General features: G+C 43.3%; 1 protein-coding gene across 3 annotated transcripts in view; it reads left to right on the forward strand.

The window, feature by feature from the left end:
- The window catches only part of FGFR2 (fibroblast growth factor receptor 2), a gene marked incomplete at its 5' end in the record, with an annotated part of 82,139 nt that overhangs the window by 25,056 nt on the left and 41,211 nt on the right, over positions 1-15,872 (forward strand). For all 3 annotated transcript variants that reach the window (XM_082486500.1, XM_082486501.1, XM_082486502.1), the window contains one exon: positions 6,465-6,588. In XM_082486500.1, the coding sequence (XP_082342626.1) occupies positions 6,465-6,588 (124 nt within the window). The remainder of the gene's footprint in view (positions 1-6,464; positions 6,589-15,872) is intronic.

Genomic DNA, 15,872 nt, shown 5'->3' on the forward strand with positions numbered 1-15,872 from the left:
CTGAGGGGCTCAGAGCAATTTGTAATGGTAACGAAGACAGAAGCTACCTGACTTTTCCAGACGTCACAGTAAGCTCAAGAGCGAGTCCTGGGGGCCGCCTCCCCCGGTACCGTGCCGCTGCTTTACCCCAGCGACTCCAGTATTTTCGGGGTGCGGCGTTTTGCGATGCCCTGATGGAGCCAGGGTGTATGTTGCTTCGAGGGCTGTTGACTCAGATCCTGTTTGGTACCAAAAAGTATGTTTTCCAGTGCAGAGGAGGACAAGCCACAGTCTCCTTTCCTCTCTAGCTAGATTTACTGCAGAAAGCGTCAACTTTTCCAACATTTGTGTTAGCAGGGAGTGAAGCCCAGAAAATCTCCCTGCATGAACGCTAATTATCTAAGTAGACTTTTCCATCTATGTTTGCTTACACCATAAATTACTGTTGCTTATGAGTGTACACCTGGCAACACCTCCCGCCTTTCATAACGCTGTGGAGTGGTAACGAATTGGCTACAATTCCGTGATTTTCACCTTTTTCAGTGCTTATTTAAAAGCGAAAAAAAAAAAAAAAGCCAATTAAAAAACCCCCACAAACTAATCCCGTCTTGGAAAATAATAGTGACTGTTTTGATATTAACTGAGACGTTATTTGAACACTTCACATCTCATGAAGGGGAAATGCAGATACCACTCTTGAAAACCGTGAAGGAAAACGTGTGCTTTGCGAGGCGGGATGGAGATACCTGGTCTCTGGTTTGGGAGGGTGAGCCGCGGCGGGGGAAATCAGCCCATGCGGGGCTCCGTGCTGCCACTGCTGCCCTGTGCTGGCCATCTGGGTGAGCTCATTTAGACTCGTGCCCATTAAGTGGCACAAATTAAATTTTTGCTCCTGTCTATTAAATGTATACAATTTCTTAGGTATGTACGTGCTCTGGGAAGAAACCACAGATGCCTATTTCTAAAGCCAGCTGGATAAGTGAAGTATATACCTGTAATTCTAAATCATAACTTCTTACATCTCTTTAGTCTAAAGGAAAATAAGAGGGGATACAGCTGTGGATTTTAGACTTTCTTGTTGCTCAGAAATACATCAAATTTTGAATGACGTGGAAGCATTTACTCATCGTTGTCATTCCGCTTACCAAATCTACGTATATTCCAGATTCTGTCGGTGTTTTGAATAACCATCTTTTTAAGGTGGAAAGCTTGTTTTTAGCAAACAGGTGTTAAAGAATGAGGTCTCTAGAGCTTCTGGAGGCTGTGTCCTCTTGTTAGAGAGGCAGCATGAGGTCACTGCGGGCTTAGTTCAAAATTATTCTGGAATAAAGAGAGAATTGTATTTTTTTGACACCTCCATACCAACAAACTTGTAATGAAGGAATCCTCAGAAAGGACTAAGTCTTCCCGTGTTGGTCTGTCTTCAGCCAGATATCACAGCAATTCATAATAATTCTGGTACGCTAGCTTGTCTTGAATCTGGACGTTGCTATACGTAAAGCCTGAGATTTTTATATTCATAATACTTGGAGCGACTAGAATAGCTGGAACCAAACTTGACCGTATTTGCCCTCACCAGTTGATCTAACACCATCCATCCCTTTCGGAAGAGGCAATCATCCCTTGAAGACTTTAAGAACAAAGTAAAGGGAAGGAAAATGTGAAGTTTTCCAGTAATCCTCCAGCCACCTCTCTCCTGCTGTTTTGAGCTAAGAAATCTCTTCTTTGTATTCACTTTATCGCAATCAGATAGTGGCTTGAGCACTTTGTCCTGCTGTCTGCGGAATGTCTTGAGTCAATTTGCACTCGGGCAGGCTAGCAGAAGGGTGTATGTGCTGGCCAAGATAGCTTCCAGAGTGAAATTCCTCCACCGTGACTAATTCTGGGTGGTGAATTTCAAAATCGAACCTTTTTATGATTTTTTTCAAGGTATACCCAAAGTTCCTACAGCAAGGAGAAAGGGATCGGTTATTGAATGGCTAAACCCTTTTTGGTCTCTTTTTTAAATTTTTCGCTAAAGTGATGATAGCTCTTGCTTGTGTATTTAAAGGCATTTTGTAATTTCTTTGCGTGAATAATCTAAATCCTCTGTGAGACGCCGCAGGAGCCTTTACTTTTCTGTACCACCCAGAAAGCAAATGTACTTCTATCAGTTGTTACTGTTTAAGTATTAACAGGTGTGTGTTTTCACATGCATTTTGATAAGCTGCATCACTACAGTCATCTTATACGCATTTAAATTCAGCTGGGTAAAGAAAGAGTAGAGAAAGAGTTCTGACCCCATAGGAATTGTAAAAACCTATAGCTTTTGCATGTATGCTCTGCACTTTTTCTCTCTGCCTGGGCAGTACCAGTATATGTCTGGACTGTGCTGATTTTGGGGGAATCATATTTTTGGTTTCTAATCCTTCTTTCTTTTGAAATTCATTTAAAATGGACTCCTTTTTACCATCTTTTGCCAAGTGACAACTTTTCATGATGTCTCTGTTCACTGAAGACAAGTATATTGAAATTAAACAGAACTGTCCACCATTTTTTATATGATGCCCCAAAAGCAAAACGTTTCTATGAAACACAGCTTGCCCTTTCCTAGGTTTCTGACCAATATTTTGTGGCATTTTGATTCCGGTTTAGGTTTCCCACCTCCAAGCTATATCCTAAGGCTACAGTTGTATGCAGTTGATATTGATAATTTAGTTTAAAAAGGGAATTGTTTGGAGAGACTGTTTGGAAGAATTGGTTAAAAATTTGATGGAGAAGATTGCCAAAAAAAGGATTTCGGTAATTCGCTAGAAGTGTCCATACCTGGCAGGAACAAAAACATGTTGAGTTTATATTTATTATCTCAATAAAGTACTATTTTTGGGTATGAAGCACAGACAAAATATGAAAATAGGTATTGCAAAACAATAAAAAAAAAATAAGAGGGGCAAAAGCAATTAAACTGTGTCGACAAAGTATTTGAAGGGTCAAGCTGTGAATCGGGATACTCGGAATGCGGTTGTTCCCTGAATTTCTCTATGTTAAGAAAAGGCAATGGCAAATTGCAAGGGGTACCCTGAAGACCAGGTGATGGGAGCGGGTGGGACTGTGTGGGTATTCCCCAGGATTTTAAAAAAACTCAATATGAAGTAGGGCTTCAGGGAACAAAATAGCAGAAATAACAGGATAATAGCTGGTAAGGAGCTAGCCATGGAATCATGGAGTTTTCAGAGTTGGAAGGGACCTCTAGAGATCATCTAGCCCAACTCCCCTGCTAAAGCAGGATTGCCCAGAGCACATTACTCAGGACTGCATCCAGGCGGGTCTTGAAAATCTCCAGAGAAGGGGACTCCACCCCCTCCCTGGGCAGCCTGTGCCAGTGCTCTGTCACCCTCACCGTAAAGAAGTGTTTCCGTGTATTTGAACGGAGCTTCCTGTGTTCTAACTAGTCAGGTTGGAGAGCTGGAAATTTCCTACAAATGATAAATCTTTGGCTGGGGACACTTGTCCTTTGCTGGACCCCATGTGCCTGGTGAGGATGCTCCTGCTTTCAGTGGCTTGTTGCTTCCCTTGTGTTTTTTCCTAGTGGATTAGTTCACAGGAGCTCCCTGATACGTTCTGTCTGCCAGACGAGCTCAAGCCATCTATTTAAACAGCTTAAATGGGCTCAGTTGGTCTTGCCCAGGGAGACTCATTAGGGAATATTTGGAGAGCTGTAGGACTGGTATCTTCAGTTAGAAGGGCCCTGGAGAGAGAGCACTCAGGGAGCTAATGGCTTTAATCTGCATTGCCAAAGAGACCATCTATTTGCACCTTCAGCCACGAGGGTGAGTTTTTCTCTTTGGTTTGCTTGGTTTTTTTTGTTTGTTTGTTTTTCTCTTCCCCCCAAAATGCCTATCGCTGTTGTAGTCCATCCCTACGCAGAAGGCTGGTGTAAGACCTGCGTACTGTGGCAGCACGGCTTTGAACCTCTCCAAAACTACCTTTTACATGGACTGATGTGACGTTGGTGCTGGTTGTCAGTAATGGCACCAGTTTTCCTGCCCAAAGACCGTCTTTCCTGGGACTCCTAGGGAGTGATGGCACGTTACTCAAAGACCACGTTAGCAGAGCCTGTCCGATCAGGGTGTTGCAAGCCGCGTGGTTACAGTGCCGCGGTAGGACCGTCGTGTGTCTGAGAACGAAAGGTTCAATTTGGGAGTCTTCAGCAGAAGATGCCGTCGTCCCCGGCAAAGGGGAGCGTTTCTGGGCTTTGCAACGCTGCCCTTGTAACCAGAAAGCACCAAGCCAACAAGCTGAATCTAGTTGAATCCAGATCCGTGACATAAATCCCGTTGTGTGACGATGTGTCATAAATGCTTTGGGCCTCTACAGCAGTTGTTTCGCTTAAACTGAAGAGGCTTAAGCTGTTGTTTTATTGTAAAGATATTATCTCTTCTCATTGGAGTTACAAGAAGGGAAATTGCACAAATACTTTTTAATATTGCCATCCACTTGTGGCTGTAAGTTAGTTTGTTTAGCATTCAATAAGAAAACATCTCTCTTGTGTTTTCCTAGCAAATTAATTACTTGCAGCTTGTTAGCAGTTTTTATTTTGTTTTAACTTCCGTGGAACCATGATCTTCTCTTCCTGTTGTGCAGTCAGCTAGCTTAAAAACACTTGCTCTGATTCTTAGAAGCATGATGTAACTTGTAATGGCAAAAAGTCAGGTCACTTTGACCAAGTCTCCCTCAAAGTAGCTCATAAAGAAGTAAAATATTCAAAATATGTAGCTGCTGTATTTGTTATTTATCAGTGGTTTATGACAGTAATTCTTCCTGACCCAAACTCCGACTTTCAAGGTTGCTTAGCAGAATAACGAGACAATAAAATAACCCTGATGAACTCTTTCTAGCTTTATAAACTTATTTCTTAGCTCTTCATAGTGTGAAAAAAAAAATAAAATCAATATATAGCTTTAATGTATGCCATCAAGAGGGGGAGGCTGGGGAGAGGAGCTGTAAGGTTGGTCTGGAGGTTTTGGGGTCACGTTATCAGGCATTTCGGTGACACTTGGTTAGCATCCATGCCCCTCACCTGCTGCTGGAGTCTTGTCTACGCTTTCTTCATTCTTCAAAGCCCGCATGGCCAGTCGTTAGCTAATATCATTAGCCTGTAACCGGACAGTAAGAGTAATATCTGCCTAATGAGCTAATTACTAGCTGGGGGGAACTAGGAAAGCCAGGAGCCCCTTACAGAGAGGACTCTTTTCTTCCAAGCTGTGAACTGACGGCATTTTTACCTCCAGCAAGTGTGAGAGCTGAGCTCTTGGCAGCGGGGCCGCAGCCCTGCGCGGCCGTTTCCCGCTGGATAAGGACCTACGCAACAGTCAGGCACGAAGCAGGATTTCAGACCTATAGTTGTAATGGTCTTTTAAGAATGTATAGTTACTGGAAGTGTCACTGAATGGTCCATAAATTACTCTGGTGCACTGCACTGAATTACTACTTTCCATTTGGCTGATTAAAATGACTGTACCAGATTGTGGTTTTGTTCCATTTGCTAAAATACGTACTTTGCAGTTTAAAAGTTGTACATTACAGCCACATAATGTTGAGACCTTTGAGCGCTTTGTCAAAAATGTAATGCTAAAACAAGGGATTCGTGGGTAGCCAGCAAAAGGTCATTTTGGGAGCCAACTCGTGTATGATGCAGGAAATATATATGTGTACCGGATGACTCTATATCCTTCCAGTCTTGGGCTGGATCCTATTTTCTGCAAGACCAATGCCAACGCTTCTTTTGAGTTCAAATGGGAACAGAATCAGCACCTTTAATACATTCTGTCCGACAAGGATTGTAGGAAATAAATGTATTTCCTTATGCGCTGTTTCCGTGAGGATTTTCTTCAGGCGTTTTTCATGAGGCAGCATCTTCATTTCTGTCCCCTGGTGCCCAAGGGCAGCAGGAGATGTGGCCGCTCTGCGTTATCTGTGGGTGGGATCCCAAACGTTGCCCTTCTCTGCTTTGTTTTTCCAAAATGCGGGCTGTGTAATTGAGCTATTAGAGAAGAACGGAGACTTAGATGTTAGGGGATCATATCCGTCCCATATTGCTGGTGGGTAGTTAATATTATCAGCTGATTGTTTGGAGACAGATGGGAAATATCCTGAGGGTGCGAATTCGCTTTCCAGTGGATTGAGAGGCAAAGCCTGGTAAGACAACTGCTGCTAATTGGTGCCATCCTCGTAGCCTGGTAGGACTGAGTGCGCACCGACGTCTGCAGTGCTCAGGTCTCAGACGAGGTAAATTTATAGCAGAACGCCTGAAAGCTTTCGCTGCTGCAGCCCTGCTGTTCTGCATCGGGCATAAATAAAGTATTTCAGTGTCCAGAACCGTCAAACGAGCGCAGAAGAGGCTTTTAAACCTGGATTACAAAAGGTTAACTATTCAGAAAACAGTTCTTTTGGAGGGTGAAACTGTGCTAGGGAAGTTCCCAACCTCTTTGGTTATAACCCGCCAGGTCCGCAACCAGCACTGGAGTCTCATCATGGAGAGCGTGGTCCCGTCTGACAAAGGAAACTATACGTGCATAGTGGAAAACCAGTACGGATCCATCAATCACACGTACCATCTCGACGTTGTTGGTAAGTAAAACTCTGTCACGTGTCAGACAATGTTTTTAATTAATGAGTTTCTCTATTGAAACATTTAGAACTAAGCTGATACGTTTTGCATTAATTTTGAAGAGGATTTCACGGTAGTCTAAAGATAAGATTTCACTACATGACCAATTGCTACGTAACTTTATAGATTCATCTGTCTGACTCGTGTCTGCAGGTCTAATTTACCCATGCCTTGGCAAAGGTGTAATATCTGTGGCTGCAAGTGAGTTCGTGTTGCTGTGATCCACCTACAAGCTTACCGTGGGGAACAAATAATAAATACTGATGCAATTTTAATCATTCATATTACAATTTAATTATTACTTGTACAATTGTACTGGCAAATTTTAATAACTGCAGTTATGAAAGCTGTCAAGTGATCCTTTTGATTGCTGTTATTATAGCTCAAATGATTGTTTTTGTTGTTGTTTTTTAAATGAAAAGCTAGACTTTGAAGCTAGTGGAGGTCTGGAGCTTCAGGAAAGGTACTTTGCATTCACAGTAGTATAACAGGTATCTGACTGTAGCCTGTTGCATGGGCTCTGAGCAGTCCCTGAAACACAGATGACAAAAATTGTGAAGAAGCGTTTTATGCGAGGACAAATTCTAAACACTGTGTGAATTCCTAGTAGCAGCAAAGCTGTGATTCAGCAGGACTATTAAGCACATGCTTAGTAATCTTAGCTTAACAATAGCAACATCCTGTTGACTTTAATAAGACTCACGCATATTTATTTAAGTGCCTTGCTAAATTGGGGCTTGAAATCTCAGCAACCAATTCCATTCACCCCTACCCTTGCTGATTAGCCTGGATGGGTGTGAGCAATTTTATTGACTCTGAAGGCATTGCTGTCCAAAAGGAATCACAGAATCACAGAGTGGTCAGGGTTGGAAGATCTGGAGATCATCCAGTCCAACACCCCCCCGCCAGAGCAGGGGCACCTCCAGCAGTGGCACAGGACACGTCCAGGCGGGTTTGGAATGGCTCCAGAGTGGGAGACTCCCCCCCGTCTCTGGGCAGCTGTGCCAGTGCTCTGCCGCCCGCACAGCAAAGAAGTTCCTCCTCAAGTTTCAATGGAACTTTCTACGGTCAAGTTTGTGCCTGTTCTCTCTTGTTCTATCACTGGGCACCACTGAAAAGACTGTTCCCGCCCCCCTGGCACCCTCCCTTTAAGGATTAAAAGCATTGATAAGATCCGCCCTCAGTCTTCTTTTCTCTAGACTAAGAAGACCCAAGTCCCTCAGCCTTTTCTCATGAGAGAGGTGTTCCAATCCCCTAATCATCTTCATAGCCCTAATAATCACTTTGGCTGTTATAATTGGACCTGCTGGTCCAATCCTTTGGGGATCTGAGTTGTAGTTTCTGAAGTATGTCTTGAATGGGCTTTGCTCTCTCCGGGCTTGTGAGGTGATCTGAGTGTCACAAGCTCTGTGATTAAAACTTCTGATCAATCAATATTGAAAGCAAAAATGAATTTGATTGTCTTAAGCTATTTTTGGCTGGTGACTGACAGCCGAACTTATCTTCTGTGGAGGATCTTGCCATCAGTTTGGGTTTATATGATGAAAACAGCAACCACATTTTCATTTCCCTATTTATTGATTGGTTTTTACATGAATAGAAACGCATCTCACATTATTTTGGATGCTCTTTAAAAGTAGCATCTTGTTTTGTTTGGGACCACTTAAATCCATGGAAACTCCCAGAATCCAAAGCAAAACAAGTGCTACCTTCTCAGACAGCAAGAAATGAGAACATTCCCCATGAAAATGCCAGTGAGAGCTAACCTTTGCGGAGCAGAGGAGGAAGAGGAGGATTTTGTGGTGGGGATGCCGTCAGACTGTCGCCCTGCCACCAGTCTCCATCCAGTTAAGACTTCAAACCCAGTCTGCGATCCACCCGGCTCACCGCTACTTGGTTTTAGGTAGCCAGCACTGAAAGCAGCGAGGACTTTTATAACTTCGGCGATATTTTTGTCATCCTTGGTAGAGTGAGCTGTGGGTGTTGTTGAGGTGAACTGAGCAACGTTTTTGTTTGAGCACTTGGTTAAACAAAGTTTATGGAGGGTGCAGCAGCAACGGCTGCCAGAGATGGCAGTAAATTGTGTTCTGCATGTCTTGGTCCTCTGCTGACCACCTCGCCGGAGGGCCTGGGATGCTCACGTGGGCTCGCCAGGGACAAGGCTTGACTTACAGAGTCTGGCCCGGGAAGAACGTAAGGGGATGATGAGTCATGGGATTTCTGGAGTTTTTTTGGGGTTGGATTTTTTGTCTCTTAATCCTTTAGGGACCCTAGATTGATCCAACTTTGGTTTTGCTTAAAACTGTTTTTTCCCACCCACGTAGCCTATGAAAAGCTACTTTTGCAATACTGGGAATTTTTCTTGCTGAAACAAAAATGGTTAAAAATTCCCCTTCCCTTCTCTGTCCCCTGCTCCTTTTCCTCGTTACCGCCTCAGTCCCAGTCTGGCATGTTTCATGTTGACCATAAATTTCTTCAGCCATTTTTTCTAGCAAATGTGTTCATGGATGATGTGGTCACTTGAGCAAATATTTGTCAGAAGCCCTCTCACCTCCTCTCCCCCTTTGAGCCTTTTGAATGTCTTACATTGAGGAATATTATGCAGAAGTTTATTTTTTCTGGCAGTAAATTATAGTGACCCACATGAATGAATGGAATGGTTTATGTCATTTATTTAAACGTCTATTCCTTTCCTATAGAGAGGCAGAAAAGTAAATAATGAGGTTTTTCAAAAGTGACTAGTGATTTGGGGTGCTGGGCACCCAGCTGATGGCACCCAAAGGAGCCCTGATTTTCCCTGGGTGAATATTCAGCATTTTCTGATGCTCGAACCCTGTGAGAATGGCAAACCAGAAGTTCAAAAGTGACTTCTGCAAATCCCAGTCTGCATCTTGGAATTCTGCTTACTTAATCATTTTACTTCCTTTAATTTGATGAGTTAAAGGCTGCAACTGTTAGTTTACTTTGAAAACGTGTATGTGAATGCACACCTTAGGATATCTGTGTTGGATATAGTGTGAGTGTCTCAAGAGATACTTCATTGGGACTTTAACTCGAAAGGGGGATTGATGTTAGAGAGCTCAGCCATTTCTGCGGTGCTGAAAGCTTTTAATGATCGTGGAGGTTGAGCATAAAATTGCTGAAGCAGTAAATTAAGGCTGGCCAGAAGGGGAAAGTCTGACAGTTTTTTCTAGTTGAGACAGTTCTACAGAAGTTAATTTTGTGCTTCCCCTCCCTCCCCCCCCCCGTTTTCATATGAATTTTCAGTTCCCACAGGGTTGTGGAGTTATGGATGTTTGTTTAGAGGCAATTGTGTTTGTAGACCGCATCTTAGAAACTTCAGGTTGTGATTTTAGGTCAAGTTGTGTGTGGAAAACTGTCAGTTGAAAGACTCTAAAATTGCTTTTCCTATATGGTTTAACTGGTTCCAGAGTTGATTAAGTGTAAGTAATAGCAAATGGTATTAAACATGGTAACATATTACACTAACATGAGCATCTGACTATATGGTGTAATGTAGAGAACCCTCTGATTATGTCACAGATTTGGGAGGTATCCCAGCAAAAATCGTGCCAAATAATGACACAATGCTAGTTAGGAATATCCAGTATTACTTGATGCCAATAACTTTCCAAACCTTGAACTCTTTTGACAATTAAAAGCCTGGAGCCAGCAGGGCTGAGTAGTTTTCAGTCAGAATGTAGGTGTGAAGTATTCTCGTTTTTACCTTGTAATTACTTGCAAGAACCCTCTTAAAATAGTCAACTGGGCTCAGATGGTCTCATTCAAATTTACAAACCTGGCAAAACCGTCGCACTGAATTTTTTACAATGGGAGTAGAAAATACCGGAGCAAAAAGCGGGGCGAGTCGTTGGCAGCCCCTCTGCGTTGCGCATGTTGATGGTGTTCGCAGGGAATTGTCCAGGATATTCTGGGTTGGACAAAACTATTCTTTCAGTGTTCGGGATGCCCCAATCGACTGCTTTTTCCTCTCTCCTCCTCCTCCATTTCAAAACACGGACTTAGGCAGTCCGCGGGCAGGGCTTTGCTCAGGGGTGCCGGCGGGCTGGATTGCAGTAGCGGCAAATGGTGGCGATACAAAACTCCGGTAGGATCCCCTGAAAAGAGACGCCTCGGTTTTTGCTTTTTATGGGAGTACTACCCAGAGGCTTCAATTAATGTTGGATACTTCTTGTCCAAGGCAGCGTGCCAGCGCACAGTAATTGCTTACGACCGAAATGCGGCGGGACCAGGAGAAGGAAATGTCACTGTCCATTTTATAGATGAAAAACGGAGCTGCGGAGCGATGAAATTTCTTGCCCTGGGTCACACAGGAAGCTAGTGGCAGAGCCAAAAAAGTAAAGCTGGTACTTGAATCCTAATCCAGGACCTTAATTAAAAGAATGTTCTTTCCCTTGTACAGTTTAGCCCATCAGCTGTTTTTTTTACATGCAGCTGAAGTGCCTTTCTATTCTTTTGTATTTAACAGTAGGTAGAAACTCGCATTTTTATAGTAAGCTTACTAATAGACTAACTCCGTTCTCATTAAACATATATAAAGTCGTGCAGTCTTAAGGGAGGATGAATGAAAACGATGTGGTTTTCACTTATGAGTTTGTATTGTAGTGAATCCGGGTTGTAGGAAGCAACGTGGGAATGCAGCCACTGAGACTTGTATATAATTAGATCACTCTTGGATTGCAATTATCGCTAGAGTACAATTTCAGCAGCGGCAGTTCTGTTTAAGCATGGAAGTAACTAATTGAATTTATATTTTAATGGCAAAGAAAAAAGGTTAGTCTTTGAACACTCCTAGTGCAGGTAGCCATTTCTGTCCTATTTAATGTCATCATCCAGGGGAACAAAGGACGGTTTGGTTTCAGATGAAGTTCGGCACATTACCTCATTTACTGGGTTTTCGAAGCAGCTGCTATAGCACGACACATCTTCCAAGAATGTGTGAGAGGACCCCGCTGTTTACTATAAAAATGAACATAACTCGTCACAAATACATTTTTTAAAAAAAGTCCTTTTGTAACCGGTTTAGCTGTGCTTTGACCAGTTTCTTATTTGCCTAATAGCCGTGCCTTTGGCTCTCATTACTGAGGAGCGAACTCCAGAGGTGGCAGAGTACCATGCTATTGTCCCTTAACAGTAATTCGTATTTTCATATGAAAAAAAATGTGAGAATAACTTCTCATCCTGGAAGCATTTGAAATGACTCCCAGGTTAAAGCTTGTGCCCCAGAAATCTCGTGTACGAGTGGTTTTACTGACGGGTGTGCAGAAAAACGCCTTTATTCTGAACTCTTCGAGGTTTTAGAGGGCTTTTAAGATAAATTTTACTCTTGCTTTTTACAGCACGTTGTTAAAAAAATCTGATTAGAATGGAATCAGCCTTTTGCTATTGGTGCTTTAGTGTTTATATTTCCCTTAGTTTAGGCAGAAGAAAAAACGTTGCCTTGGTTTCTAGTCAGTTTTATTTTTGGAGTTTCATGTGCTCTCAGAGGCTCTCGCCGCAAACATGGCACGGACACATATATTTTTTTTAAAGACATGTTTCCATTTTGTCATTCCTGAATTCATAAAAACATATGCGTTGTTATTTGCTTTTTGCCAGGGCTTGTTTTGTCAAAATAAAGTTCAAAATTAGTTTGACTTAACTGTGGTACGTTCCTTAATTTCCAAAGAACTGTTTTTAGGACCAGGACAGGGTTATGTAGCACAAAGGAACTGACACCAACTAAACGCGTGCCTCGGACGCCGCATCGCTGATGTCTGGCAGGAGTTAAGTGTAGATATTCCAACCAAGCCTAAACTTGCCTTGCTGGCAGATGTGCTTGTAGTTGTTGACGGGCTCTTTACATGGACAAGCTTTGGCTTGACATCTTCACCCAAGCGCTTGCGGCGTGGGACATGACGAGACAGGGGCTGGAAGAAGCATGAAGGAATCCACGCTGATGCTTGCCCTCAGGTGTTTGGTTAGCCCGAGAGGAAAGAAGATTTTATTTAATGTCCTGATAAGCCCCAGTGTGGACTTTACACCTGGCACGAGGCTTTTGGCAAGGCGTGCGCATCTGAGAAGAAATTACGCAAATTGTTTAGCGCTGGAGGCTGTGAGCTTCACTCCTGAAAACAAAGACCGCAGTGTGATGGTTCAGCGAAGGGAAAACGAAAGCTCATGTTTTTTTTTACCCCCTTTCTTAATAAGGTAAAAATATTCCACCCCCCTAGTTTTATAGCGTTAAAGCTTCTGATTTCATTGGAGTAGTCTGGCTAAATTACATTTTATGGACAAATACTAGTGTCATTACTTCATCCGCTGGGTGAACAGTGAATTTGTCATGTTTGGAATGTTTCCTGCGGAGTCTGCTGGGGGAGGACTGGTCTCCCTGTCCCACTTTCTGTCTTATTACAGCCCCAAGGCAGGTATTTCTCTTTCTTTTGATGAATGATGAACAGGATATTGTTTCAGCTCTGTTATTATCATTTTTAATCATGCCTTCTAATTCGTGCAGTGGCCTACTCGTGGAAATGCAAGTAGGAATTTGCAGGAGTTGTCTGAAGATGCTAACAAGACTGTTGCCTTGTTAAATGTGCAATTGGCACGTGGCGAAAGCCGTGTCTGTGCCTAATCAGAGGGGCTTTCTGACCTGGGCCAGTCTTTTCTCAACAATTTTGTTACTGAAAAAATTGGCAGTGTATTTGGCAGTACATTGGTAAAGTTACATCCTCTTAAAAACAAAACAAAAAATTAAAAGAGATGTAGCAGGGGTGGAAGTGGACGGAGATGGCACTCAGCAGTAGGCGTCGGGTTGTGCACGAGCCCAGGATGGGGTTGATGGCACTGGGGAGATAGAGTGAAAAGGTGTGTGGTGGTCTTCCCAGAGGTTTATAATGCAGGAGAGAAAAAAACTTGTGCGATGGGTACCGGGGTGAGGTAGATAAGGGGGTGAGAGATCTTGGCAGTACCAAAGTATGGGCAAATCAGTAACGTGAAATTCTGTGGCTATTAGAGAAAAGGTTTCACTTACAACCTTCATGTTGGTGTCCCCTCCTCTCACTGCTCTGCTGATCACTGTGTGACTTGAAATCCAGAGGTGGCTGTATTTTACAGGTCTTCAGGATTTTAAGTCATCTTTGGTTTACTACCGTTCCCGTGGTGCACCTTCAACAGCAGTTGCTTCATTTAAACGTAAAAATAAAGTGAAATCTCATTTAATTGTAATTTAAAAGCCATGTTAAAAATCATAGTTTGTTAAGCACTTTTGAATATTGACCTGCTCTGCAAGTATAAAATATTAGGATTATTTTTTCAGGTTGCTTTTTAAAAGGTGGCATGAATATGTTGCAATTTTTGACTGTTCATGAAAGAAAAACACTGATACTCTCAGAACTTGAGCTGAGTGAAGAACTCAACATGACAGTGTATTAGTTGGAATAAAAGTCTTTACCGTTTTTACAAAATGCTTGTGAAAGTAAAATTACATATACTTTTAGGGGTTTTTAATCACTGACACAAATTAGGTGATCAAAAGAATTGCTTTTAAGTTGTATTCTGCCTTTACGAGTGAATATGCATGCATTGGGTAGCGTTTACATCTGCAGCATCATTTCTGCTGTTAGATTTGATTATGTACATTTGCTGAGCCACGTAATTTAATTTCAACAGTTGGTTTTAAATGTATGTTTCCTTTGATACCTGCGCTAATGCGCGGTCTAGAGTGTTGGTGAAAACCTCCTTTGTCTACATTTGAATGAATATTCCAACAAATGACTTTTTCCCCCCTCCGCTCTTCAGTGAACTTTTCTCAGAAAGCGGTTCTGGCACCGGCTGCTCAGCCGGAGGCTGGAGATGGTGTTCCCGGGTCTCGGCTTTGTGGGAAGCTGGCTCGGTGTGTGTGCCGAAAAGCAAGAAAATGCGGGTGCAGAAAAGAGGTCAAGAACTGTAGAAAATAACAGAGAAAAACTTTCTTGTTTTGGAGCACAAAGTTTGTGGCCGAGCCTGGCCATCTAAGTGCTTGCTGCGAAAGCTCTTGCGTCTTCTGTCTTGCAAACTTTACTGGGTTTACCTGAAGTACTAGAAATATAATGACAAATGTGTATAATCAGGGTCTTCTCGAGGGCAATCTACTTCACAGTCTGGTCCAACGTTTAGAACAGGTTATGGATTCTGTGTCGCAGAAATTAGTGTGATCACGACGGAGGGACATCTTCCCTCCTGACATGGGAGCACACGATGGCAAACTTCATCACCAGGGGAGGCAATCCCAAAGGCTGAGTGAGATCCAACATAGACAAGATAGAATGAGGGGGAATGGCTTTAAACTGGAAGAGGGGAGATTTGGATGGGATATTAGGAAGAAATTCTTCACTCTGAGGGCGGTGAGCCCCTGGCCCAGGTTGCCCAGAGAAGCTGTGGCTGCCCCATCCCTGGAGGTGGTCAAGGCCAGGTTGGACGGGGCTGGGAGCAACCTGGGCTGGGGGGAGGTGTCCCTGCCCAGGGCAGGGGGGATGGAACTAGATGATCTTCAAGGTCCCTTCCAACCCAAACCATTCTATGATTCTATGACTTGAGGCTGATGGTTCTCTGGGAGCTGGAGCTTCTCTGCTGCCCTGAGAGCCTGTGCACAGGTAAGGTCACTCAGCCGTGTGTAGCATGGGAAGCAGAATGCCATGGTTCTTCCAATAATTTCACACCTGCGTTCCTCAGTAGAGCAAGTGTGCTGTGTAAGAAAAGGGGGAGAAGTGTAGAAATATGAGGGCTTTTAAAAGGTTTACATAATCTTTTCCATTTTACTTTAAAAGCAGAGCTGTTTTCAGGGAAGGAAATTTGGAGGATGAAAACCACGCAGTCAGGTCACAATAACAACAGCAATAATAACTCCCACTGTGTGCTTTATGGCGTCGCTGGGTGCCCTGGTGAGTTAAACCCACCGCAGCTGGGAGAGGACATCATCCCTGTGGGAGAGATGCTTTTTGCCAGGCGTACGGTAAACCTTTGGCAGAACCTACTGGAGAGCCCAAGGCCAAGGATGCTGGACCCCGGCATTGCCTCTGGTTATGGTAAAGCAGGGGAGTGCTGGGAGCTGCGCGCAGTGCAAAGGGTGACATCTCTGTGCGTGAAAATCAATGCGGTCTCTGGAAACAGCCAGAACAATAAAAATTTACCACTTGTCTGTGAGAGGTCACGAGTTGTTTTTTCCTATGTACACCTGTAGCCTCGTTCTTTTAGGGCACGCTGA

Source organism: Vanellus vanellus (assembly GCF_965231255.1).
Source record: "Vanellus vanellus genome assembly, chromosome: 7".
NCBI lineage: Eukaryota > Metazoa > Chordata > Aves > Charadriiformes > Charadriidae > Vanellus > Vanellus vanellus.